Source organism: Salvelinus namaycush, chromosome 6, assembly GCF_016432855.1.
Source record: "Salvelinus namaycush isolate Seneca chromosome 6, SaNama_1.0, whole genome shotgun sequence".
Classification (NCBI taxonomy): domain Eukaryota; kingdom Metazoa; phylum Chordata; class Actinopteri; order Salmoniformes; family Salmonidae; genus Salvelinus; species Salvelinus namaycush.
In genome coordinates this window covers 45987897-46014926 of record NC_052312.1, presented here as the reverse complement: position 1 = coordinate 46014926, position 27030 = coordinate 45987897, and the positions used below count along the sequence as shown (strand labels likewise).

At 43.3% G+C, this 27030-nt stretch overlaps 1 protein-coding gene across 3 annotated transcripts; it reads left to right on the top strand.

The window, feature by feature from the left end:
• LOC120050093 (protein FAM3C-like) lies at window positions 1-16025 on the top strand. 3 transcript variants are annotated; one of them, XM_038996732.1, is made up of 10 exons: window positions 1-132; window positions 2018-2074; window positions 6642-6746; window positions 11375-11398; window positions 11831-11954; window positions 12787-12845; window positions 13752-13802; window positions 13913-13997; window positions 14275-14401; window positions 15541-16025. In XM_038996732.1, exons 2-10 carry the CDS (start codon window positions 2062-2064, stop codon window positions 15628-15630), a joined length of 678 nt encoding a protein of 225 aa, XP_038852660.1. In that variant the 5' UTR covers window positions 1-132; window positions 2018-2061; the 3' UTR covers window positions 15631-16025. The 3 variants fall into 3 exon arrangements, with proteins under 3 accessions (XP_038852660.1, XP_038852662.1, XP_038852661.1); XM_038996733.1 differs by lacking the exon at window positions 1-132 and adding an exon at window positions 1678-1696; XM_038996734.1 differs by lacking the exon at window positions 6642-6746.
• Window positions 16026-27030: the final 11005 nt, after the last annotated feature.

Sequence of the window (27030 nt, the reverse complement as noted above, 5' to 3'; positions counted from 1 at the left end):
CTTTATGTTTAGTAGATTATTGAAGTACCACAAGAGTAAATAGCGATTTTCTGAAACAGGGAAGAGTTTGTCATCGTATAGGGAAGAGTCTGTCATCGTATAGGCAAGGCTTGTAACCGTGGCGTTTCTCAGGTAAAGTTGCCAGCTATCTTGCTAACGTTCGCTGTATTTTTTTTAGCTCATGCCAATTAAATCGACTTGCTGCTGGGGCAATCAGGTTTATATAACTATTTTGACTAGGGTTGGCTAGCTAGCTACTGTTAACGGAATCGAACTAAATGAATCGCTATAACTAGCTAGTTATGGCTAAATCTAACCATACCTTAACGTTACTTATTTGGGGACGATAATTTATTCGGAAAATTGATGTCTAGTTTGCACAGTTAGCTGACTACTGTTAGCTCGGTACACATGTTAGCCAAACACTAACACATAACTAATTGTGTAGCCAACAGATCTGGCCCGATTGTTTAAACTGCTCCAGGGTCGGACAGGCTTCCTAGGTTGATTAAAGCTGAAATGTATAATTTCCGGTGTAGATTAAGACTGGAGCCAGCGTGAGATAAGGTTTGGAAAGCGTAGCTAGCAACCTCAATCCGAATTAATTAGCTTCCATCAGTCACTCAACATTGCTTATTGTTTTACGTTTGCTGTATTGGACCCAACATTATGACACTTTAGACAATGGTTACATATATTCACCAATACCAGGTATTCTTGATCAAGTCCTCTCATAGATGCTTATGAATGTCCTAATACCCATAGACATTGTCAGAACAAGCCTCTTAAAATTGCTCAAAAACAAACTCCTCCAATTAGCTCTGTCTCGAAAGCCCCGCTTTATATTTCACAGGCACTGTCATAAATTAATCACGCTGTATATTACACACTTCAGTTTCCCACTTTTCTCTCAACTCATTTGCCTGGTCTCTGACCTCCCTAAATGCTTGCTCATCGTCGTGGGTGATCAGGCATACCACCATCGTGTCATCAGCAAACGTAATGATGGCGTTGGAGTCGTGTGCGACCATGCAGTCGTGGTTGAACAGGGAGTACAGGAGGGCACTAAGCATGCACCCCTAAGGGGCCCCAGTGTTGAGGATCAGCGTGGGGGATGTGTTGTTGCCTACCCTCACCACTTGGGGGCGGCCTGTCAGGAAGTCCAGGATCCAGTTGCAGAGGGAGGTGTTCAGTCCCAGGATCCTTAGTTTCAGTTAGGTTCATAGTGTCACATTTTAATTTCTGCCGAAATCAAAATGAAAGAAAAGTTCTCTTGCACATTCAGCAGGCTGTGGTGTTAAATAGGCTTTTAGAAGTGACGTCTTTATTTTATTACTTATCGTTAATGCCGTCTTTGCTGTGCTGATTAATGCACAAGCACGCTTCTTTCCCCACTCCTATCAATATTTATTTTGATTAAGTCATACAAGTGTTATATTGCGGGAAGTTTAAAATACATTGTCATTACTACATTTCTATTTTTAACACCAAAAAACATTTAATTTAATAAAATATTTTCAGTCGTCTTCCTCAAATGAACGGGAAGATGATGCAATCTTTGCAAGATGAAGGAAATGTAATTTCATTGGTCCTCAACTCGTGGCTCAGTCATTTCATTCAGGGTAAGTGGAGTAGGCAGGGAGACCAGCCTTCCCTGGGGCATGTTTAGTTCTGAAGACATTTACCTGGCTGAAAGGTGAGACGCATTCGTATGACTGGTTGACCAAAATTGCCTCTTTGTAGGATACCCCTCTAGCTGTGGATGTATTCCTGGCAATATTTATTTAGCCATCCCATTATGAACTACCATGTCTTCCTTGTTCTCAGTTAGATGGCTAAGTGAGTGAGTCATGTTTTAAACCCAGGAGGGAAGGCTAAAGTCCAAGTAGTGTGACATGATCCTACCTAACCAGCCAAAGTTAACTAGCTAGTCAACCTTACTGTCGAACCACTGTCACTCCCTTTGTATGTCTCTCCACACTGGAGAATATTGACATGTTGCTTTGTCTTTCAACAGGGGCATACATTGTGTTGCACTCACTGCAGATTCTTGGGACCAACATGAGAGCTGGAGGTAGGTTTTGCTATAATAGGTACCTGTATTTCTGACAATTAGCATAACTTTTATCACATTTACTTGGGTCAGTGTGTGACAATTGTTTATCTTGGCTATTCTGTCTACAAACCATATTCTTCATCACAGTACAACATAGCTATGCCTATAGCCTACTTGTTTAGTTTATTAGGAACCCCATTAGCTACCGCTCATTTAGCAGCTACTCTTCCTGGGGTCCACACAACATGTACAAATACATGACAAAATACAGAACGGTAATAGACAAGAACAACATAAGATAGGACTTTAATATAGAAATAAGAGGTGTGTGTGTGTGTGTGTGTGTGTGTGTGTGTGTGTGTGTGTGTGTGTGTGTGTGTGTGTGTGTGTGTGTGTGTGTGTGTGTGTGTGTGTGTGTGTGTGTGTGTGTGTGTGTGTGTGTGACTCCAATAGACAGCAAATACTATTTACACACTTCATATATACATTCGGATGTACAATACAGTTAAATGAGATCTTCAGAAAGAGGAGCTGTGATACTATATGTTTCTAAATGTAACCTTAAGTAACCTCTGGTGCCAGAGCATTCCACGATGACATGTTTCTATACATAACTGAGCGACACATAAAATCTGTTTTTGGTTTGGGTACCGTGAAGAAACCCATAGTGGTGTGTCTGGGGTATGTATGTTTGAAGTGTATGTAAATGGTTAGGCATTTAAAAAAAATATATATATATTTTTTTCTTAGACTAGAAGTAGTCAGCTTCTCCTCAACCATGAAAGACTATCATGTTGTGTGTGTGCAGTTAAAGGCGTTTGTTCTCAGCCAGCTGCAGCTTTGCTAGGTCTTTCTTTGCTGCACCTGACCATATTATGGGACAAGATCAAAGCCTGGTACAGTTGATCTTTGTGTCAAAAACGCAGAACATACCACAACATACATACTGTACCGCTCACCATCTTCACAACAACTTTGTATATGACTTGACAATGATAACTGACCATCCAATGTTACTCCTAGGAGTTCAGCTTCTTCAATGTGTAGCGGTGTTGTTAGAGAGGGATAAAGATTTTGTTCTGGCGCCAAGCAGGTATTAACCCTCCCGAAAGGAGAAGAGTAGGATGGAGTAGCACTACCAGACAAGCGCACATCAGCAGGAGACTGCCTAGACTATTGTAGCCTGTTTGTCAGATAGCCAGTGGAGAGAAAAGACAAGACACACCATCTAAAACACGTTACATCACAGGGGTCACTACCCTGGACATCACTACCCTGGACGGTTCTGACCTAGAATATGTGGACAACTACAAATACCTATGTGTCTGGCTAGACTGTAAACTCTCCTTCCAGACTCATATTAAACATCTCCAATCCAAAATCAAATCTAGAATCGGCTTTCTATTTTGCAACAAAGCCTCCTTCACTCACGCCGCCAAACATACCCTAGTAAAACTGACTATCCTACCGATCCTCGACTCCGGTGATATCATCTACAAAATAGCTTCCAATACTCTACTCAGCCAGCTGGATACAGTCTATCACAGTGCCATCCGTTTTGTTACCAAAGCCCCTTATGCCACCCACCACTGTGACCTGTATGCTCTAGTCGGCTGGCCCTCGCTACATATTCGTTGCCAGACCCACTGGCTCCAGGTCATCTATAAGTCTATGCTAGGTAAAGCTCCGCCTTATTTCAGCTCACTGGTCACGATAACAATACCCACCCGTAGCACGCGCTCCAGCAGGTATATCTCACTGGTCATCCCCAAAGCCAACACCACCTTTGGCTGCCTTTCCTTCCAGTTCTCTGCTGCCAGTGACTGGAACGAATTGCAACAATCGCTGAAGCTGGAGACTTACATTTCCCTCACTAACTTTAAACATCAGCTATCTGAGCAGCTAACCGATCGCTGCAGCTGTACATAGTCCATCTGTAAATAGCCCACCTAATCTACCTACCTCATCCCCATATTGTTTTAATTTACTTTCTGCTCTTTTGCACACCAGTATCTCTACTTGCACTTCATCATCTGCACATCTATCACTCCAGTGTTAATCTGCTAAATTGTAATGACTTCGCTACTATGGCCTATTTTTTGCCTAACGACCTCACGCCATTTGCACACACTGTATATATAGGGGGGGGGGGGGAAATAAGTTTGCTGGAGCAATAGAGGGAAAATTAGTGAGGGGCAGGGTTTAGCTGTTGGCATCAGGCTTGCAGTTGCACTGTCTGTCATTCTGATACACCTGATGGTTTGTTTGTCAAAGCTTCGCAACACTATTGCTACTAATCCATTCAGCAAACTGGATACAGTCTATCACAGTGCCATCTGTTTTGTTACCAAAGCCCCTTATGCCACCCACCACTGCGACCTGTATGCTCTAGTCGGCTGGCTCTAGTCGACTGATTCGGTCAATGGCAGGAGCGGTCCCCAAAGATTCCAAACACGACCTAGAGCGTTAACACCGGCGATCAACTTCAACACTTTACAAACTAATCACGTTGAAAATAAACAAGACTTCTGCAAAGAGTTAAACACACCGTCAAAACTGCCACGCCGACCGAGAGCCTCCATACAGAGCCGGAAGAGCCATCTTTATTATCTCCCTCCTGACTGCTGCTGTGCTCTTAAAGGGGCAGCCCACGGTGAACGCTCCGTGCAGGATTTCACTACAAATCTTCACAACCTTTATGCACATCTCCAGTTTAGGTCTAAGATAATGCTTTGAACCAAATACAATGCTTTTTGGTTTCAGATGAATTTAACACCAGATTATTGTAATTTCCCATTCTGACACTGACTGTAAGTCCTTGCTAAGAGTCTCTGTGAGCTCATTGGCTGTAGATGGTGATGTGTGCAATCAGCATACATAGTAATTCTAACTTCTTGTAAGACAAGTAGCAAATCATTTGTTAAAATAGAGAAGAGTGACGGCCCAAGGAAACTGTCCTGAGGGATACTACTGCACATATCTGATGTTAGAGAAGCTTCCATTGAAGAACACTCTGGGTTCTGTTGGATAAGCAACTCTCCAACCGTGTGATGGCAGGTGAGGTAAAGCCATTCCAAGTGAGTTTTTTTCAATAAGAAATGATGATCAATAACATAAGGCTTCACTGAAACCTAATAATACAGCTCCAACTTTCATCTAATCAATTTATTTTAGCCAGTCATGAGTCCGTGCAGTACAAGTTGAGTGCCTTTCCCTATATGCATGCTGAAAGTCATTAGTTAACTTGTTCTATATAAAATAGCATTGCGTTTGTTCAAATGCAGTTCTCCATCAGTTTACTAAAAACAGGCAGCACACTGACTGGGCGGATGTTAGAGGCAGCAAAGGGTGCTTTACTATTTTTAGGTAGTAAAATTACTTTAGCTTTCTTCCACACCTGTGGACACAATCCTGTTTTAAAGACATGGCAAGTTGGGGTGGCAATACCGTCTTACCATTCTCAGTAGTTTCCCATCTAGGTTGTCTATACTTGGTGGCTTATCATTGATAGATGGTAACTGTTTTTCCACCCATTCCACACTAACTTGACCAAGTTCAGAACGGAATTCCTGCTCTTTCATTATTAGGTCTTCAACACACATGGTGGTTCAATGTTTTAACTGACTAATGTTTGTCCTCTTTACCGGTGAAATAGTCATTGAAATGATGTGGCTATATCAAAAGGTTTTTGCTAAAATGGCCCATCAACATCAATGAATGATGTAGATTTAATTGGGTTTTCTGTCCATAATATAACTTGAGGTAATCCAAAGTATTTTCCCATTGTTTTTTTAAATGTAATTTATCTTGTTTTTAGTAATATTCTTATTATAAAATAAAAAAAATTGAGTCACAAAATGTCTCAATTGACAGTATGTCAACCAATCAGCTGAGCAGCCTGAATTGTTTGTCACCTTTTTTCTTCTTCATTTCTTTGAACCATACCATTTTTCAGTTCATCGACCCAGGGGGCTCGAACAGTTCTCCGTTTCTTAACAGGTGCATGCTTGTCAACAATTGGCAAGAATAATTTTACAAATACTCCAAGTGCTGCATCTGGTTTCTCCTCCTTATACACATCAGGCCAACAAATGTTTTTCATCTTAAACAAGAGTCCTGAGAACATTTTGTATGATCTGTTATACATAACTTTAGACCCTGCCTTTGGTACTTTTGGCTTTCCTTGTTATTGCCACAATGTTATGGTCACTACAGCCAATGGGAACTGATATTGCTTTGGAGCAAAGCTCTGCAGCAGTGGTGGAGATCTGATCAATACAAGTGGATGTCACAGATCCAACACTATTGGTTTACACTCTAGTTGGTTGAGTGATAACCTGGGTCATGTTACAGGCATTAGTCACAGTAAGAAGCTTCCTCTTGAGAGGACAACTAGATAACCAGTCAATGTTCAGGTCACCAAGCAAATAAATTTCTCTGTTAGCATCAGAGACCTTATCTGACACACACATATTAGACATGGTGTTGAAATAGTGTTACATTTTCTCTCTCTCTCTCTCCTCTCTCCTCTGTCTATTGATCTCTTCATTCTCTTTCTTTGGTCTATGTGTCTAATTTCCTTCAGGCATCGTGAAGTTGGCTGCATTGGTTTTGGTCTTTTTCCTGGCAGTTTTCCTTGCCTTCCAGCTGCTGGAAATTAATATGGACTTCAATTTGGGGGATGTGTTTGGTGAGTTTGGTTACAGGTGTTTTCCAGTGTTGTAACTGTGCATATCAATCTATTGCCTGATCTTGAATGGAATTCCAAAGAGGAATCACTTAGTTTCAAAGGCAATTATTTTGAATACATCTCTCAATAGATAGGATTAATAATCTTCATCAGGGATTCTAAATTTAGGCCTTCAGAAAAACCTTTGTGTCTGCATACGACACCCCTTAGTCTCTGGCTGAAGCTGAATTCACACACTACGCAGACAGGAAGGCTTTGTTGTGTCTGCATACGACACCCCTTAGTCTCTGGCTGAAGCTAAATTCACAATACGCAGACAGGAAGGCTTTGTTGTGTCTGCATACGACACCCCTTAGTCTCTGGCTGAAGCTAAATTCATACTATGGAGACAGGAAGGCTTTGTTGTGTCTGCATACGACACCCCTTAGTCTCTGGCTGAAGCTAAATTCACACACTACGGAGACGGAAGGTGCGTAGCGCAATGTTGTTTTTTGTCACAAAAGGGGTGACTCCTTGTAATACTTTCTGGCATTCGGGCGTACTTTTGTACTACCTGGAAATTGAGACGCTCGGTATCATTCCTTCCGCAGCCGTGGGGGCAGTGTTTTCTCTCGGTATCATTCCTTCCGCAGCCGCGGGGGCAGTGTTTTCTCTCGGTATCATTCCTTCCGCAGCCGCGGGGGCAGTGTTTTCTCTCGGTATCATTCCTTCTGCAGCCGCGGGGGCAGTGTTTTCTCTCGGTATCATTCCTTCCGCAGCCGCGGGGGCAGTGTTTTCTCTCGGTATCATTCCTTCCGCAGCCGCGGGGGCAGTGTTTTCTCTCGGTATCATTCCTTCTGCAGCCGCGGGGGCAGTGTTTTCTCTCGGTATCATTCCTTCCGCAGCCGCGGGGGCAGTGTTTTCTCTCGGTATCATTCCTTCCGCAGCCGCGGGGGCAGTGTTTTCTCTCGGTATCATTCCTTCTGCAGCCGCGGGGGCAGTGTTTTCTCTCGGTATCATTCCTTCTGCAGCCGCGGGGGCAGTGTTTTCTCTCGGTATCATTCCTTCTGCAGCCGTGGGGGCAGTGTTTTCTCTCGGTATCATTCCTTCCGCAGCCGTGGGGGCAGTGTTTTCTCTCGGTATCATTCCTTCTGCAGCCGCGGGGGCAGTGTTTTCTCTCGGTATCATTCCTTCTGCAGCCGTGGGAGCAGTGTTTTCTCTCGGTATCATTCCTTCTGCAGCCGCGGGGGCAGTGTTTTCTCTCGGTATCATTCCTTCTGCAGCCGCGGGGGCAGTGTTTTCTCTCGGTATCATTCCTTCTGCAGCCGTGGGGGCAGTGTTTTCTCTCGGTATCATTCCTTCCGCAGCCGTGGGGGCAGTGTTTTCTCTCGGTATCATTCCTTCTGCAGCCGCGGGGGCAGTGTTTTCTCTCGGTATCATTCCTTCTGCAGCCGTGGGAGCAGTGTTTTCTCTCGGTATCATTCCTTCCGCAGCCGCGGGGGCAGTGTTTTCTCTCGGTATCATTCCTTCCGCAGCCGCGGGGGCAGTGTTTTCTCTCGGTATCATTCCTTCTGCAGCCGCGGGGGCAGTGTTTTCTCTCGGTATCATTCCTTCTGCAGCCGTGGGGGCAGTGTTTTCTCTCGGTATCATTCCTTCCGCAGCCGCGGGGGCAGTGTTTTCTCTCGGTATCATTCCTTCCGCAACCGCGGGGGCAGTGTTTTCTCTCGGTATCATTCCTTCTGCAGCCGCGGGGGCAGTGTTTTCTCTCGGTATCATTCCTTCCGCAGCCGCGGGGGCAGTGTTTTCTCTCGGTATCATTCCTTCTGCAGCCGCGGGGGCAGTGTTTTCTCTCGGTATCATTCCTTCTGCAGCCGTGGGGGCAGTGTTTTCTCTCGGTATCATTCCTTCCGCAGCCGCGGGGGCAGTGTTTTCTCTCGGTATCATTCCTTCCGCAGCCGTGGGGGCAGTGTTTTCTCTCGGTATCATTCCTTCCGCAGCCGCGGGGGCAGTGTTTTCTCTCGGTATCATTCCTTCCGCAGCCGCGGGGGCAGTGTTTTCTCTCGGTATCATTCCTTCCGCAGTCGCGGGGGCAGTGTTTTCTCTCGGTATCATTCCTTCTGCAGCCGCGGGGGCAGTGTTTTCTCTCGGTATCATTCCTTCTGCAGCCGCGGGGGCAGTGTTTTCTCTCGGTATCATTCCTTCTGCAGCCGCGGGGGCAGTGTTTTCTCTCGGTATCATTCCTTCCGCAGCCGCGGGGGCAGTGTTTTCTCTCGGTATCATTCCTTCCGCAGCCGCGGGGGCAGTGTTTTCTCTCGGTATCATTCCTTCCGCAGCCGCGGGGGCAGTGTTTTCTCTCGGTATCATTCCTTCCGCAGTCGCGGGGGCAGTGTTTTCTCTCGGTATCATTCCTTCCGCAGCCGCGGGGGCAGTGTTTTCTCTCGGTATCATTCCTTCCGCAGCCGCGGGGGCAGTGTTTTCTCTCGGTATCATTCCTTCCGCAGCCGCGGGGGCAGTGTTTTCTCTCTGTATCATTCCTTCCGCAGCCGCGGGGGCAGTGTTTTCTCTCGGTATCATTCCTTCCGCAGCCGCGGGGGCAGTGTTTTCTCTCGGTATCATTCCTTCTGCAGCCGCGGGGGCAGTGTTTTCTCTCGGTATCATTCCTTCTGCAGCCGCGGGGGCAGTGTTTTCTCTCGGTATCATTCCTTCCGCAGCCGCGGGGGCAGTGTTTTCTCTCGGTATCATTCCTTCCGCAGCCGCGGGGGCAGTGTTTTCTCTCGGTATCATTCCTTCCGCAGCCGCGGGGGCAGTGTTTTCTCTCGGTATCATTCCTTCCGCAGCCGCGGGGGCAGTGTTTTCTCTCGGTATCATTCCTTCCGCAGTCGCGGGGGCAGTGTTTTCTCTCGGTATCATTCCTTCCGCAGCCGCGGGGGCAGTGTTTTCTCTCGGTATCATTCCTTCTGCAGCCGCGGGGGCAGTGTTTTCTCTCGGTATCATTCCTTCCGCAGCCGCGGGGGCAGTGTTTTCTCTCGGTATCATTCCTTCCGCAGCCGCGGGGGCAGTGTTTTCTCTCGGTATCATTCCTTCCGCAGCCGCGGGGGCAGTGTTTTCTCTCGGTATCATTCCTTCCGCAGCCGCGGGGGCAGTGTTTTCTCTCGGTATCATTCCTTCCGCAGCCGCGGGGGCAGTGTTTTCTCTCGGTATCATTCCTTCCGCAGTCGCGGGGGCAGTGTTTTCTCTCGGTATCATTCCTTCCGCAGTCGCGGGGGCAGTGTTTTCTCTCGGTATCATTCCTTCCGCAGCCGCGGGGGCAGTGTTTTCTCTCGGTATCATTCCTTCCGCAGCCGCGGGGGCAGTGTTTTCTCTCGGTATCATTCCTTCCGCAGCCGCGGGGGCAGTGTTTTCTCTCGGTATCATTCCTTCCGCAGCCGCGGGGGCAGTGTTTTCTCTCGGTATCATTCCTTCCGCAGCCGCGGGGGCAGTGTTTTCTCTCGGTATCATTCCTTCCGCAGCCGCGGGGGCAGTGTTTTCTCTCGGTATCATTCCTTCCGCAGCCGCGGGGGCAGTGTTTTCTCTCGGTATCATTCCTTCCGCAGCCGCGGGGGCAGTGTTTTCTCTCGGTATCATTCCTTCCGCAGCCGCGGGGGCAGTGTTTTCTCTCGGTATCATTCCTTCTGCAGCCGCGGGGGCAGTGTTTTCTCTCGGTATCATTCCTTCTGCAGCCGCGGGGGCAGTGTTTTCTCTCGGTATCATTCCTTCTGCAGCCGCGGGGGCAGTGTTTTCTCTCGGTATCATTCCTTCCGCAGCCGCGGGGGCAGTGTTTTCTCTCGGTATCATTCCTTCCGCAGCCGCGGGGGCAGTGTTTTCTCTCGGTATCATTCCTTCCGCAGCCGCGGGGGCAGTGTTTTCTCTCGGTATCATTCCTTCCGCAGCCGCGGGGGCAGTGTTTTCTCTCGGTATCATTCCTTCCGCAGCCGCGGGGGCAGTGTTTTCTCTCGGTATCATTCCTTCCGCAGCCGCGGGGGCAGTGTTTTCTCTCGGTATCATTCCTTCCGCAGCCGCGGGGGCAGTGTTTTCTCTCGGTATCATTCCTTCCGCAGCCGCGGGGGCAGTGTTTTCTCTCGGTTCCTTGTTCTGTTCTACAGGTTATTCATTAAAGTAGCCTATTTTGTATTTGTAACCAAATATAATCTCTGCGACTGTTCAAACAGTAAACCAAACAACAAGAATCCACCCTCTCAAAATGTTTAGTTTATTAGTAATTACCAGTGATTCCAGGCTATTGTGAAGTGGTAGACCCTGCTTTAGCCAACTAGCTAGCCATGTGCTTTTATTTTAGCTGATATCTGAATGAGTACACAAGCAGGATATCAAACTGGGATACTGTTTTAGGTTGCACCGGCAAGTAGAAGAGTATTTGCTAGGGCATGTTTTTTAAAATGATAAATCTGATTTCACATGGAGATGTGGGATGCTAAAAGGCCTGGCTAGCTTGCTATGTTTTTAGCCAGGCTAAAGCCAGATAGACAGATTTTGTGCAAAGTTCAGTGTTTTAACTTTCTTAAATAAGGAACTCATGAGCTCACAGGCTAATGTCATAAAGACCTCTGAAACTTGAGTCTAACTTGTCTGTTTCTGTCCCTCCACAACAGGGTCTATGCCTGTAGAGGAAGGCCGTAAGTATACTTCAATAACTTCTCCTGTTACATCACTTTAACCTAATTCCTGATTCCCGCAATCAATCAAGTTACATTTCTTTTTTTCTCCCCGTGGTATTTGAAAATCAGGGCTGATCTTCTCTTAACAAACCATGGCAACACCTTACCATGTATGCTTAAGTGTTAGGAGCTAAGTAGTTAATCTGTGTGTTTTGTGTAGTTAACACCTGGCCTGCTGAGTCCTATGTAAATAGTCTGGTTTGTTCTGTAGGTGTGTGAGTTATATTGTGCGTGTGAGAGATTCAAGCTGTGTGTGTAATAGTAGACTGTGTTTGCAGGGCCTAGATATGTACGTATTCGCTGATATTGGGTGTGTGTTTGATGGGGGGGGGGGGGGGGGGTGCTAAAGTGTGTTCGTATTGTATACTCTATTTGGAATTCCATTCACAGCTACCAGACTGGACCGCTACAAGTGTGGCCTCTCCAAGCCATGTCCTGAGGGACACTTCTCCTTTAAGATGGCCAGCGGAGCAGCCAGTGTTGTGGGTCCAAAAATCTGCCTGGAGGACAACATGTAAGAGACATGATAGACCTATTTTAACAGTACAACCAAAGAACCACCCCCTCTCAACCTATAATAACAGTACAACCAACAACCCCCCCCTTAACCTATACGCAGGGGCCTAATTAGAAACAAGTATTTTAAATAAGACATGGTTTATCCCCCCGCACAAAAAAAGAACCTTGCACTTGACTTTTCCTACTAGCACTGACTACTGATAACTACTTTTTATTTTGAAAGAATTTACAGCACTTACTATGACTTATGTGGTTGTCTCACCTGTCTTAAGATGAATGCGCTAACTGTAAGTCGCTGTGCATAAGAGCGTCTGCTAAATGACTAAAATGTAAACATCTATTGCCAGGTAGATATTTAGAGTGCAAGGCTGACACAATAGGATATTCTACAACACAATTATCCATGTCTGTTCTACAGGATGCATTTCTATTCTTATTTTATAGATTCCTAGACTAGCGTAGACCGGTATGAACTATATCGTAACTGAGGTGGAGATTCAATTTAAACATGCCTGAAGCAACCTGTTGACTGTTAACCCTCTTTAATTAACTGTTGACTCTTGTGGCATTCTGCATCCGTGTTATTGAAATCCAATTCCGCAGGCATTGCTACATGGGAATCGCTTCTGGTTAGGAATAAGTCTTTTATTTTTGTGTCGACGCTATATGACCAGGGTGTGACAAGTCTCAGTACAGTGGTGAAGAAAGCCACACGACCGGGAACAAAGACCGGGAACAAAGACAAGGATGGGACTAACCTAACCACAAAGTATCCAATAAAATAGATGCAGGCTCACTGTCACATAATTCTTCATTTGTCCTTTCAGATTGATGAGTGGCGTCAAGAACAACGTGGGCAGAGGAATTAACATCGCCCTGGTTAACGGTAAACTAGCCTTGTCACTGCTACATACCATAGACAAACAGTACTTCTCCTTGTAGTCAAATCGGTTGTTTTACATGATTACATCTGTGAGTAATATGACATTTGAAAATGACATCTGGTGTGTGAAACATTTACTTTGTTCAGGGATTGGCAGCTCGAGTCCTTCGAGGATGTGTAGAATGTGTAGATGGCTGTTAGTGCTGGGCTGGAACAAAAGCCTGCTTTCAACATGGCCCCTCTAGACTGTAGTTGCCCATCCCTGCCTTGGTTAACTACTTCAATACTAACCCGTCCATACCGCTGTTCATACACACTGAGTGTACAAAACATTAAGAACACCTTCCTAATATTGAGTTGCACCATCCCCTTTTGCCCTCAGAACAGCCTCAATTTGTCGGGGCATGGACTCTACAATGTGTCAAAAGCGTTCCACCGGGATGTTGACTCCAATGTGTCCCACAGTTGTCAAGTTAGCTTGATGTCATTTGGGCAGTGGACCATTCTTGATACACACCGGAAACTTGGTGTGACAAACCCAGCAGGGTTGCAGTTCTTGACACAAGCCGGTGCGCCTGGCACTTACTATCATACCCCGTTCAAAGACATTTCAATATTTTTCTCTTTCCAATTCACCTTCTAAATGGCAAATATACACAATCCATGTCTCAAGGCTTAAAAATCCTTATTTGACCTGTCTTCTGTTCATCTACACTGATTTTAGTAGTATAGTGACATCAATAAGGGATCATAGCTTTCACCTGGTCAGTCGGTCATTGAAAGAGGTGTTATTAATGTTTTGTGTACACAGTGTAAACAGTACTTTCCATTGTCGTTGAATGTACTATAATTCAGTTAGCCTGTGAGTGTACATTAGCTTGTCGTGAACAAGTTGTTTGTTCTCCACAGGAAAGACAGGGGACCTCATCAAGACAGACTACTTTGACATGTGGGCGGGAGGTGAGGCCTTAGTTTCAGTTAGATTTCCTGTGTTGTTTCCGTGTCATGGTGTGTCTCTTGACTAGGCAGGCGGACTAGGCAAACCAGTCTTGTATTTGTTGTGTGGGCAGATGTCAACACGCTCATCACATTCCTGAAGACTATTGAAGAAGGATCAGTAGTGATGATGGCCACGTTTGACGATTCAGCCTCAAAGTAGGTGTTCCTAACTGCTGATATTAAAGGAGTAGTCACCAATTACTGATGTATAACAATGGTGACTAAGAGAAAAGGTTCAAGTAAAGGAAAGAGTGGTAGGTAGAGATATTTAAGTGTCTAGTCTACAGACTCTCAATGACATTCTAGCTGTGTATTCACTAGCAAACGGGGAGGGACTACCTGAACTTGTCCAATAAGAAACGTTTTATTTTTGTGTTGAAACGTTTCGCTACGGTGTGCACAAATGAATACGACCCTGCTTTGCGGTCCACAGGCTGAACGACGAGTCCAAGAAGATGATTGGGGAACTTGGCAGTTCCAGCATCAGCACATTAGGCTTCAGGGACAACTGGATCTTTGTGGGAGGCAAAGGGATCAAGACCAAGAGTCCCTTTGAGCAGGTAACTTTAACCCCCCCCTTTTAAATCTTTATCCTCCTTAACCTGGTTTGTTCACATTTTTTCTTTCTGGTCTGTTCACATGGGACTTTTTCACCTCTCCCCGTTGAAATATCATGGCTTCAGTGAAGCATAACTGAGAGAACTTTGTCTATAGAAATATAGTACCTAGAACACACCATTTATCATGATACAGACTCCTTTTCTAGGCCTGTCATAAAGAGTTGTGTGTGTGCTGTTCTGCTTCAGAAATGGACATGTTTTATATTGGAGTCAATACAATGACTTGTAAAAACGCATCGGGATGTCATCGTCTACAACCCTCAGACTCAACTCTGGAGCGCTAAGCCAGTCCCACTGCATCTTTTCATTGTTCCCCTCTAATCAGGGACTGATTTAGACTCGGGACACAGTGTGTGTGTGCAATTAATTATCAGGTAGAACAGAACCAGCAGACTTCGGACCTTGTAGGTTAAGAGTTGAACACCCCTGTTTTACAACGTCACAGATGTCATCGGAGGATGGATTACCTAGCGAGGCAAGGTGAAATATCCCAAATGGAGCTAGATAAAGCCAGAACAATCTACTTGTTGAGCATAGCTCTAGTCATCAGTCTGGTGATCATGGTCATCTCTCACTGTTTGTCAAGGTCCCGACATCAGCGTATAACTATCCTGCAACGGGGCTATTTGACGCGAGAATGCACTCCAACGTGACGTTTGTTTGTAAACTAAAAAATTGCTCTATGAGATATGTGAAACACAGCCGCTCCATGATTTAGTTTTCGTTCTTTACAGTTCTGAACTATTGATTTCATGATCTGAGTTTTACCAGAGAAGACAATTTTGAGAGAACTGTCTTTTTACATTTCCATCTGACCCTTGAACATGTTGTCCCAGAGGGAACAGGCACTCCTTCAATATTGACTTTCCATCCTCCCTTATGTGTTCTTGGGACATTGTTTGTGATCGCTGTGCCGGTACACACACAGCCTTATCAGACAAGAGGGGCCATGCATGTGCTTCCCAAATGGCACCCTATTCCCTTTGTAGTGCACAAAACACTTGCATTATATAGGGAATAGGCTGCCATTTGGGATGCTGACATTGGGTCTAATCCAAAACCTCTCTCTGCCTCTACAGCACATAAAGAACAACGCCGACACCAACAAGTACGAGGGCTGGCCCGAGGTGCTGGAGATGGAAGGCTGCATACCCCAAAGACAGGAGTGATCTTTTCACTTGAACCCTCGATCGGCCATCTCCCGTTCCCTTCATAGCCGACCCCTTCACGCCTTTGGATGCGTCTCCCATTCTTCTCTTCAAATAGTGTACTTGCACACTTTCCTATGATGGCTCTAATAATGGTTGAACCTCCCTCCACCCAATGCTAACACCAACGCAGCATTTGTATTTTAGAGACTGTCCCTCTGCGTTGCAGCTGTCAATGTTTGCAGCAATCGGTGTTTGACGTCAGGGAGCATCCTTGTATCTTCCTGTGTTTGTGTGTGTCAAGGTATTGTCTATTTATAGAAAGAGGAATGGAAGGGTAGCTGGTATGGCAGAAATTCCTGTTATTGGTTATTCAGCAGAATGTACCAAGATCACTGTGAAATTTGTAAATAGAACTACAAAAAAAGTAGCAACATCCGTATTGTAATATAAAATCTTGGAAAGCTATATGGCTTAAGATCCTTGTTACTTAAGAGTGAATTTATATTATAGCTTTTTATCTTTAGTGATTGGTCTTTTTTAAAATTGTTAGTTTTTGTGTGGTTTGGGAGTGGAATTAATGAGGAGGCATATAGCTAAAGCTTGTTAGTGGGGATTTTGTCTTGTGTGCATCTTCCTTGGATAGAATGGGAATTGTTGGTTTTGGATGGGGGTCATGTACGTAAGTGTTTCAGTAGAAATCTATCGATATTTTAGGGAAATATTTAGCTGGTTTTGCTGATTTGATAAACAAATCACTTGGGATTTTATTGGCACCTTGACGGCCTTGGACAAACCATTCAAGAAATAGATTGATACATTACAAAGATGACTAGGTTTTGATTTTGTGGCTAGATCTTACTTTCCCCAGTATCTCTGGTGTACTTTAAAGACTACTAACTCTCTGCATCACATCCCTTCCACTTGGCTGTCCTAAAGCTTTGATCACCTCATTGCGACTGACTTTTTTGTTCTTATCATATAATGCAAGAACTGCCTAGGCTGAAGCTCATAGCTTTTAGCTGAGTTACTGCTGGCTTTTGCCACATTGCATCAGTTCCCCCCTGGATCTTCAATGAGCGGTCTCAGTACCACTACCACTGTTCATTAGCTGTGGTCATATTAGCTACAATTCAACACAGCTGTCATTTTGTCACACTTGGAATGGAGTAAGCTACATGTATAAAAAATAATACATTTGAGGTTTTATTTAACTAAGCAAGTCAGTTAAGAACAAATTCTTATTTACAATGAAGGCCTACACCGGCCAAACCCGGACGACGCTGGGCCAATTGTGCGCCGCCCTATGGGACTCCCAATCACGGCCGGTTGTGATAGTCTGGAATGGAACCAGGGTGTCTGTAGTGACTCCTCAAGCACTGAGATTCAGTGGCTTAGACCGCTGCTCCACTCGGGAACCCATGGATTGATTCAGTGGATTAATTCCTGTTCTGTGTGTGAAGTTGAATCCATTGGGAGATTATTGCATATGCAATTATGTCATGTGCTTTAACTACGGTAACAGCTGGTGCTGAAAGCAGCACACGTTTCAGAGTGTAATGTAAAACTCTTGTTGCCTGAAACATCTCACCTCGGTCCCCTAGTTGGTTCAAAGGACAACACTGTCTGTTTTTGGTCAAATGGCAGGAATACAATCCTGGTTCCAGTTCTGTTTGCGTTTAGGGCAGTACATGTAACCTAACACAATGTGATTGTGGAGGCTATTCTGAAACCTGTTCCCCCATCCACTTGTCTATGGAGTCATTGAAGGATTTCCTCTTTTGTCTTGACATTGGCAATATATTTTAACACAATGAATGACATCCTCCACATTGCCTTTTAAAAAAGATCTGTGTTCTGTTTCTTGGTTTCATTTGAAGACCTTGAGTGAAGTGAAAAGGCCAAATCGATACCCCATCGATGCCTTTCCAAAAACAAGTGTGCCCTTCCTGCTCTTAATGGAATTCATCCCACCAATGTGCCTTGTCTGACTTACAAATCCATAGACAGTCTGACTTACAAATCCATAGACAGTCTGACTTACAAATCCATAGACAGTCTGACTTACAAATCCATAGACAGTCTGACTTACAAATCCATAGACAGTCTGACTTACAAATCCATAGACAGTCTGACTTACAAATCCATAGACAGTCTATGTAATATTCCCTATTTCTGCATCTACTGATTTGTTAATCATACATGTTGTTGTTGCAAGGGAGTTAAATGGGGGATAATTGTGACTCATTTTGTTGCAATGTCTTACACCTGTGTCATGAAACATTTCAAACAACTTACCATTCATGAGTATGATTAATAAAGCTCAACCTGTCTTCATTGTATGTGTGACATTTATTTAGACAGAAGTCCTGAATTTGGAAAGTATTTCTCTCAATGCCTTTAACATCTTAAATCCTATATGTTGGCAGGAAGTTGACTTGATTTTAGGGCTGAAAGGAGTCCATCCGGCTTCTTCACCTGTGTGGTCGTATGAGGGGGTGCGGAGGCATATTTCTGTCTGTAATAAAGCCCTGTTGGTAGGGAAACTCATTTTGACTGGCTGTACCTGGCTCCACAGGGCCCTTGCCCAGTCATGTGAAATCCATAGATTAGGGCCTAATGAATTTATTTACATTGACTGAATTCCTTATGAACTTTAACTCAGTAAAATCTTTGAAATTGATACATGTTGCGTTTTATATTTTTGGTCAGTATAGTCATCTGCATCAATCTGGCTTGTTTTCAGGAGGTTGCATCATACTCCATGTTGCAGATGGAAATGGCATGAATAGATATAGCTCTTTGTTTTGTTACTGTGACACTGTCTTTTCTACATAGCCTAATGTTTCTAAACTAAGAACATTCCACAAGGTTTTGTCGTGATTATATTATATAATAACCTATTCTCTTTGCAAAAGGTCAGCAATAATTTACCACCTGGTTTTTAATAACAATTATAAACTGGGTGGTTTGAGCCCTGAATGCTGATTGGATGACAGCTGTGGTATATCAGACCGTCTACCACGGGTATGACAAAACATTTATTTTTACTGCTCTAACTATATTGGTAACCAGTTTATAACAGCAATAAGGCACCTCAGGAGTTGGTGGTATATGGCCAATATACCACTGCTAAGGGCTGTATCCAGGCACTCTGTGTCGTGTTTAAGAACAGCCCTTAGCTGATATTGGCCATATACCACATGCTTTCGGGGCTTATTGCTTAAATATATGACTGACTGTGGCTATTGTTGGCATGTATTTTGAATGCATACTTGTACACAATGCACATCACATCTACACACCTGTGTGGTTTCCACGCCAACAACGCTCTAATCAGATCACTTGCAGGTCATGCACGTGATGTTACTGACCTTGCGCCCAACCTCTGTATTGTTAGGATCGTAAGAAAATCCATACCTGGCATGAACAAATCTTGTGTTGCAATTCTGATGTACAGTAATACCTTTCAGAGTTTTGGCAGTTTCATCTCACCAACAAAAAAAAGTACACCAAACGGCCTGTGAGGAGTGATACGTGAACAAGCACAACGCAGTATAAAAGAACAGGGAAACCAGAAAGATATCTTGCACATTTTCAAGTTAAGTCTCCATTCTCTATTACTCGTCAGTTTGAGTTCACATTTAGGTAGCTAATGTAATGGATGTGTTTGCCAGGGCAAGTCTAGATAGTGCTATCTGTATTATGTCTACAACAGTGAAGTTTCAGTCTGCTAGGTTTCTACAGCATGGGCACTCAAAATATTATTTTATAGAATATTTTGAAATGTATTTCATCAATCAAAATCTTGTCATATCATATTCTGTAGGAGGGGTTAATATGAATTAAAAATAATTTGACATGATTTATATGAATCGGGTCATGAACATATGGATTTTGAAATGAACAAGGGAGAGGTTAAACCTAGGCTAAATCTGGCATCAGCTTATTCCCACCCTTTACAATAACTCTGTTGCAGCGGTCTTAGGCAGTCTCTGTATAGGCTATCCCCTCCATCGTGACACTGCTGCCCAATTCAAGAGGTTGTGATTTCCATGCTGCACCACAGCACCATGCGCCTTCGGAAAAGCACCGCTCAGTCTCAGAAGATGCCCTTCTGGAGCCATGCAGCCATAGAGTCATACTGTAATGTAGGCCTATTTGTCTACTAGCCAAATAAAAGGCAGAGCATGCATGATGCGTGCAACTCATCATTCCAACATATTTGAACATTTAATTCATCCTTCATTCAGTCAGTCAGTATGTCATCCATTCAGTCAGTATGTCATCCATTCAGTAATTTGTCTGAGTTGCAATAGGAACTGAATCAAAGCAAAAAGAACAGTCTTATCCATTTGTTTATTGAAATCCATGTGTGTATTCAAATTAGATACATTCTCCAAAGTTCTTTAGCCGATCACTTTAATAATTCAATCTTTAATTTAGGCCAACCCAAATAAAAAATAAGCCTTCAACTTGTAAGCATATAACCTCTAAATAAATGTTAAACAAAATAGTTGAAGCACATACAGGGGTGGATAGGGAAAACAGATCTGACAATAAGAATAGGCTGTAGATAGCCAAGGGGTCCCAAATGCTCAAGACTATTTCGCTCAGGACAGGTTATAGTCAATACTTAATATTTTGTTCTGTCTCATTTATTGTTATGGATATAGCCTCTGCGTGATAGGGTTGTGCAACGCAGATGGCTATAACAAGCCTACATACAGGGTGGAATTAAGCCAAGGGCCTTGCTTTAACAAAGTTAACCATTTTCACTGTAGTGTCCAATACGTCTTTCAACCTGTCAGGCATTCCCTTGGCAGCAAGAGCCTCTCGGTGGATGCTGCAGTGTACCCAAGTGGCATCGGAAGCAACTGCTTGCACGCACGTTACCACTCCACTATGTCTCCCTGTCATGACTTTTGCGCCATCAGTACAGATACCAACACATCTTGACCACCAAAGTCCATTTGATGTCACAAAGCTGTCCAATGCAAAACTGTCCAATATTTCCTCCTGTTGTCCTGGTTTCCAGTGGTTTGCAGAAGAGGATGTCTTCCTTAATTGACCCCCCATAAACATAACAGACATATACCAGGAGCTGTGCCAGGCCCGCCACGTCTGTTGACTCATCCAGCTGTAACGTATAGAATTCACTGGCTTGTATGCAAAGCAGTAATTGTTTCAAAACATCTCCTGCCATGTCACTGATGCGTCGAGAAACAGTGTTGTTTCATGAAGGCATTGTCTGTATAGTTTTTTTGGCCTTTTCACCCAGGATTGTCCCAGCCATATCCATGGCAGCAGGAAGAATTAAGTCCTCCACAATTGTATGGGCCTTGCCTACCCTAGCCACTCGGTAGCTCACCATAGAAGATGCTTCTAGCACCTTCTTATTAATGGTATCTGTTGCTTTTATAGTCGTTTTAATTCTCGCTCAAAAAACTCCCGGGGTTTATTTTTCAAATGTTTTGTTTCTAAATGTCTGCGCAAGAGTGAAGGTTTCATCAAGTTGTGAGATAGCTCTTCGGCTGCATCAGATTCACAACTGTCAGTGTCAGTGTCCATTCTAGCTGGGCTAACAACAAATGTAGAATTACTGATGCTAGCATTGGATGTGCTTGTGGAAGCAGAACAACTTGTGTCGTCGACAGGTGCAGGTGTAGTACTACTGGTAGTAGCAGTACTACCAGTAGAGCTGGTATGTGTCGGGCCTTTTATTGAACAATTTATCAATCTTCTAGCAAACGGAATGAGCAGCAGCTACGTTTGGCTACATACGGACCATTAGTGGAATTCCAGCAAGAGAGTAACGGTTAATGTGATTGGGCTACCTGTATTCGACATTGCAATGTTATTTCGCTGAACACTAGATGGTTTAATTTTATTTTTGGCAGTGAAACGAGGCTACTCAAGCGAGAGAAAAAACCTCACCCAAATGTATAGCCCCGTTGGAAAATATAAATGGACTGTTTGAAAATGTGGAGAAAAATATATATATTTTTTAAAATGTGAATCACATTTTTATTTGGCGTACCCCCAATGGCATTCCAGTTTGGGAATACCTGCATTACATGATCACTACAGTAGCCCCACACGGCTATAAATAATTTATGCGATTATATGGCCATTAAATAACACATCATAGCATGGCATATTTAGATTGGGGAATAGGCCTAAATCATATTAACTTTCTATTTTGCAGCTCAGGCGGTTATTCTAGACAAGGCTCTTCTGTGTCTTTAAAGTCATTTGCTGAAGGCCCAAGCCTATACTACGCCATCTACTGGTATAACGTCGTTATCGAATGCCGTTCTACAACAAGCTCTAAACTTTTATTTAGGAAATTAAACCGGAAATTGCAAACCAACTCTAAAGTCTGGGCTAGAGTTGCTTGATTGACTAGCTACGTTCAGTTCATGTCATTTTTGGATGCCACATCCCTGACAAGTTTGTACATATAAAAAATATCTGTAAGCGAGTAAAGGAAGATGTAAAGTAATAATTGATTTTCATAGTTGTAACATTTACAGAACTAATTTAACGGTTACTGCATGGCTTTTCTTATTATCCTAACAATTTACGTATGGGTTTTCTTATGATTCTAACAATACGTACGTTCAACCTTTTGGCCCCTGCCTGGCTCCATATTATGTTTTTCTCCCAATGTTTGTCGCTGGTTAATCATAATAAAGTGTTGTTGCAAATAGGCATGTTTATTTGTACATGCACAAGTAACAAACCGCAACCACTGTGTATTAAAACTTAGCTAATGATATTGTTCAAGCTATGGTTGTTCAAGGTCGACATTTTTCCAGTTTGTTGCTCCCACTTGAAAAGCAAGGAACAAATACTTGGCTTCTCTTCGACATTTTGACATGTTAAGGGCCTGTGACTCACTTAGTGCTGAGCGATTAGTGCTTTTTGAGGTCGATTCGGTTTCGGATCAATTATTGAAATCACGGTTTTCGATTATTTGGGTTGAATGCTGTGACACAGAATCAAACAATTCATAAAAGTCCCACGGTGGTAGTGAGTTTTGAATGCCCATTACAGCTTATCACTTATTAACCATAATTATTCACATTACTTTAATAATATTTCAGTTGTGTATATTACATTTGTTTTATTTGATGACTTATTTCATTCCAAGTCATCTCATCTCTATAGAACTGCTGCATAAGCTGTCTGACAATCACTATTTTGTAGTTATTCAAAGTAAATAAGGCATACTTTTATGACTGCTGAATACCAACTATAAACCACTTAGATCATGGATTTTCAGGTAGAGATACCTCGCGAAGCAACAGCTGCTCTATATATCCCCAATCGCGCATTCTTCTGCTTCTTCCGTAGCAGGCATAAAAGAAACCCAGACCAGACAATGGAATATCGTCATTGTAGTTAATTACCACGTTTTATGCGCTAAACTATTTAGAATATTGGCCTATTGGAAACTACAACTCCCTACTACATCGCACAGTTCAGACTGGATCTGATTTGCCTCTTATTAGTTGTTTAAAAAACGTGTCTCTCAGACCTCACAACTCGTTCTGGCAGTGTTGTAAGACAGGGGGCGCCATTGACCTATTAATGGTCCGCCTGTAAACTACTTTCCTTGAGGCTCTACTGTTGGGGTTGCTAGCAGGCATCATCTGTTGTAGGAGGCACATGTCTAGTTTTATGATGACGGGATACGTTTATTACTGTGTTTGACTAGGCCTATGAGTGCCGCTGAGTGTGCGTCCTATTTAAGTGTATGATGCCATTTGCCACCAGTATGTTGTACACTGCCTATTGTAAACACGTATGAAATGTACAGTTGAAGTCGGAAGTTTACTTACACTTAGGTTGGAGTCATTAAAACTAGTTTTTCAACGACTACACACATTTCTTGTTAACAAACTATAGTTTTGGCAAGTCGGTTAGGACATCTACTTTGTGCATGACACAAGTAATTTTTCCAACAATTGTTTACAGACAGTAAACAGTTGGTCAGAAGTTTACATACACTAAGTTGACTGTGCCTTTAAACAGCTTGGAAAATTCCAGAAAAGGATGTCATGGCTTTAGAAGCTTCTGATAGGCTAATTGACATCATTTGAGTCAATTGGAGGTGTACCTGTGGATGTATTTCAAGGCCTACCTTCAAACTCAGTGCCTCTTTGCCTGACATCATGTGAAAATCAAAAGAAATCAGCCAAGACTTCAGAAAACAAATTGTAGAACTCCACAAGTCTGGTTCATCCTTGGGAGCAAGTTCCTAATACCTGAGGGTACCACATTCATCAGTACAAACAACAGTACGCAAGTATAAACACCATGGGACCACGCAGCCATCATACCGCTCAGGAAGGAGACGCATTCTGTCTCCTAGAGATGAATGTACTTTGGTGCGAAAAGTGCAAATCAGTCCCAGGACAACAGCAAAGGACCTTGTGAAGATGCTGGAGGAAACGGGTACAAAAGTATCTATATCCACAGTAAAACGAGTCCTATATCGACATAACCTGAAAGGCCGCTCAGCAAGGAAGAAGCCACTGCTCCAAAACCGGCATAATAAAGCCAGACTACGGTTTGCAAAAGCATGTCCAAGCAAAGAGTCCTACAAACCTGACTCTGTTACACCAGCTCTGTCAGGAGGAATGGCCCAAAAAAAAAAATTATTGTGGGAAGCTTGTGGAAGGCTACCCGAAACGTTTTACCCAAGTTAAACAATTTAAAGGCAATGCTACCAAATACTAATTGAGTGTATGTAAACTTCTGACACACTGGGAATGTGATGAAAGAAATAAAAGCTGAAATAAATCATTCTCTCTACTATTATTCTGACATTTCATGTTCTTAAAATAAAGTGGTGATCCAAACTGACCCAAGACAGGGAATTTTTACTAGGATTAAATGTCAGGAATTAAATGTCAGGAACAGCATCTGCAGTTCTACTAGTAGAAACTGCCTCACTTCCTCTTTCGGTGCTCCCCCCTGCCTCACCAAGAAGAGGACCTGCAAGGGGAGATGGTCAGTGGTTAGACTGGAGAGAGTGCAGCAGTACATCACGTATTTGTATTAGAACAGGGACCGTCAATTAGATTTAACCGCCAATGGTTGGGGGGCCAGAACATAAATACAAATCATTTGTAGACTGCAAATTGACCACAAGAAGCCCACACAGATATAATATTTGACTAAAATATAATAATTTAAAACCATGATTACATTTATATACCATAATGTGTCTCTATGCGTGGGAATAATGGGAACAGATTTCCAAAATCACTTGGAGCTGATTTCCTTGGGGTTTTTACAGTCTTTTATGTCCAACAATGAAGATAAAAAAAAATAAAAAAAATTGCTCAGAAAACTTGAGGGGCCCAAAAAAACACTCACAGGCCGCCAGTTGGTGAACCCTGTTTTAGAGGCTAGTGTCCACTGTCCTCTACTTAATAATTCCTGGAAACGACATCTGTGTGCGTTTAGAGCAGGGTGTTATGTAAAAAAAATCCATATTGTGATAAATTGCCTGAATTCATGCGATAACGATAAATAGAACTATACATTTATAACAATGTGCACTGCCGTTTTATTTTATTATCCTTTAAAGTACTACTACTAGTTTGATGGTTGTAGCCATCATTTGTCCCATTAACCCATATTAGCAAACTTATTTCATTTCAAACTTCACATTTCCATAGTATAGGCTACTTATCATAATGAACGATATCAGCAAAATGCCTGCGATAAGTGATCGGTATGGTCGTTGTCAATCATTTTTGGTATATCTTCCCAGCTCTAGTGTGTGTGTGTGTGTGGAGAACAGAATGGTGCCTTCAGACAAGGGTGTTACATTTAGTTCCCCATTGACCTCCCCTTTGGCTACAAGGTATTTTTACATTCATTGTGGAACTCCTTAGCAGCCACTTTCCAATACTCTTGGATAGCCTCCTTTCCTCTCGCTCTCTTTTCCTTCATGACCGCTAACAGATGAAAGGCTTGATGGATTCTCACCAGATGAATGTCACCTATCCAATGTTTTCAGAGCAGTGACAGAGTGAGTGGAGATTAAATAACAACCCTATTTGGGCATAGTTAATATCTGCCCATAGTGAATATCTGCCCATAGTGAATATCTGCCCATAGTGAATATCTGCCCATAGTGAGTATCTGCCCATAGTGAATATCTGCCCATAGTGAGTATCTGCCCATAGTGAATATCTGCCCATAGTGAGTATCTGCCCATAGTGAATATCTGCCCATAGTGAATATCTGCCCATAGTGAGTATCTGCCCATAGTGAGTATCTGCCCATAGTGAATATCTGCCCATAGTGAGTATCTGCCCATAGTGAATATCTGCCCATAGTGAGTATCTGCCCATAGTGAATATCTGCCCATAGTGAGTATCTGCCCATAGTGAATATCTGCCCATAGTGAGTATCTGCCCATAGTGAATATCTGCCCATAGTGAGTATCTGCCCATAGTGAATATCTGCCCATAGTGAATATCTGCCCATAGTGAGTATCTGCCCATAGTGAGTATCTGCCCATAGTGAATATCTGCCCATAGTGAATATCTGCCCATAGTGAGTATCTGCCCATAGTGAATATCTGCCCATAGTGAATATCTGCCCATAATGAGTATCTGCCCATAGTGAATATCTGCCCATAGTGAATATCTGCCCATAATGAGTATCTGCCCTTAGTGAATATCTGCCCATAGTTAATATCTGCCCATAGTGAATATCTGCCCATAGTGAATATCTGCCCATAGTGAATATCTGCCCATAGTGAATATCTGCCCATAGTGAATATCTGCCCATAGTGAATATCTGCCCATAGTGAGTATCTGCCCATAGTGAATATCTGCCCATAGTGAATATCTGCCCATAGTGAATATCTGCCCATAGTGAATATCTGCCCATTTGCAAGTGAGTTAAAGATGCGCTCTCGAACTTTTGTATAATTTCAGCCAGTAGTTTTGAAAGTGGTGCTCACGATCAAATTCTGTACTACATTATCCATTTTGTATATATGTTACGTCCTGCAAAAAACATTATTACATTTATTGGTGCAATTTGTATGATATGTTACGAATCCATTTGATGCTATACGTTATGAATTTGTTGTGCTTAAGATCCTGGACTGCATCTTTAAATTTAGACTCTAGTGATTGAGAGGGATTCATAAGAGTTACTGATGACTGATGTATTTTGGAGGACAGAGTGGATGAGTTTCATTAGTCATTGCTCTGATCTATGTGGCATGACAGTGGCAAGACAATCATTTGTCCCATTTGTTTACTTCTGAGACCATAATGGCGTTACTGTCTTGAATAAGTTGTGAGAGCAGAACTGGGAAGCAGTTCGGTCTTTTCCCATAAATAGAACCGCGCCGGCCCTTGCCTCCCAAGCTATGTGTAACAA

Excerpts from the sequence above, each read along its gene's own strand:
- LOC120050093 (XM_038996732.1), top strand. Across the intron at positions 11,399-11,830 it reads TATGCCTGTAGAGGAAGGCC|CTACCAGACTGGACCGCTAC; the intron begins GTAAGTATACTT and ends TTCCATTCACAG. Across the intron at positions 11,955-12,786 it reads ATCTGCCTGGAGGACAACAT|ATTGATGAGTGGCGTCAAGA; the intron begins GTAAGAGACATG and ends TTGTCCTTTCAG.